Source organism: Elephantulus edwardii, unplaced genomic scaffold (genome assembly GCF_000299155.1).
Source record: "Elephantulus edwardii isolate Elephantulus edwardi_28Jun2011 unplaced genomic scaffold, EleEdw1.0 scaffold01350, whole genome shotgun sequence".
In the NCBI taxonomy this organism is placed as follows: Eukaryota; Metazoa; Chordata; class Mammalia; order Macroscelidea; family Macroscelididae; genus Elephantulus; species Elephantulus edwardii.
This window is the reverse complement of record NW_006401100.1, coordinates 1-926: the sequence shown is the minus strand read 5'-3', so window position 1 is coordinate 926 and position 926 is coordinate 1. Positions and strand designations below refer to the sequence as shown.

Sequence of the window (926 nt, the reverse complement as noted above, 5' to 3'; positions counted from 1 at the left end):
TTTGTTGATATTGGAATAGTGACAAGTATTGAAATAAACCATAAACAAGTGGATGTTGCAAAAAAAGGACAAGAAGTCTGTGTCAAAATAGAACCTATTCCTGGTGAATCTCCCAAAATGTACGGAAGACACTTTGAAGCTACAGACATTCTTGTCAGTAAGGTAAGTCTTTCAGCAAAAGTCGCTCTTAAGAAACAAGGTCTTTACCAGTTGTTTCTTCTCAGTAACTTTGAGGGTACAGTCTGTTTACAATTTGGTGAATCTGCTTTTTCTACACAAGGGCTTTGGCCTTTATTTAGGAAGGTTGTTGAGAAGCAGGGAGTAATTTCTAGATCTTTTTCCCTGACAACCACACAGAAAGCAGGCTCTGCTGGTGGAGTCCTTAGGGTGTTGCTGCCCTGCTAACACAAAGGTGCACCTCCCCAGTAGTTCAAACCCACCAGCAGATGGGAGAAAAATGAGTCTTCTCATGGTGATTTATAGCTTTGGAAACCCGCTATCAGTTCAGATTCCACAGCAGTGAGCTTAGAAGCTCTGAAAAAGCAGGGCAAGCACTTAACAATTCATGTGCTTTTGTCAGTTGTCTGTCTAGCAAACATTACATTCTGTTTACACTGTCTATGCCTTGGATATTGCAGATCAGCAGACAGTCCATTGATGCTCTCAAAGACTGGTTTAGAGATGAGATGCAGAAGAGTGACTGGCAGCTTATTATGGAGCTGAAGAAAGTGTTCGAAATCATCTAATTTTTCCACATGGGGCAGGAAATGGAGTAAATGCAATATTATGTTGTTATATCACCAACAAAATAGAAGACAAAAATGGAATGGACTATTTGGACACCGATGGACTTAAACAAGTATGGAAGGAAAAAAATAGGTGTATAAAATGTTTTCCATGAGAAACCAAGAAACTTACACTGGTTT

General features: G+C 39.6%; 1 protein-coding gene across 1 annotated transcript in view; it reads left to right on the top strand.

The window, feature by feature from the left end:
* The window catches only part of LOC102868671 (eukaryotic translation initiation factor 5B-like), an 11,263-nt gene extending 10,517 nt beyond the window's left edge, over nt 1-746 (top strand). Inside the window, exons 5-6 of the mRNA XM_006903456.1 lie at nt 1-162; nt 639-746. The exon at nt 1-162 is cut by the window's left edge and continues 46 nt beyond it. Of these exons, the coding sequence (XP_006903518.1) occupies nt 1-162; nt 639-746 (270 nt within the window). The remainder of the gene's footprint in view (nt 163-638) is intronic.
* Nucleotides 747-926: the final 180 nt, after the last annotated feature.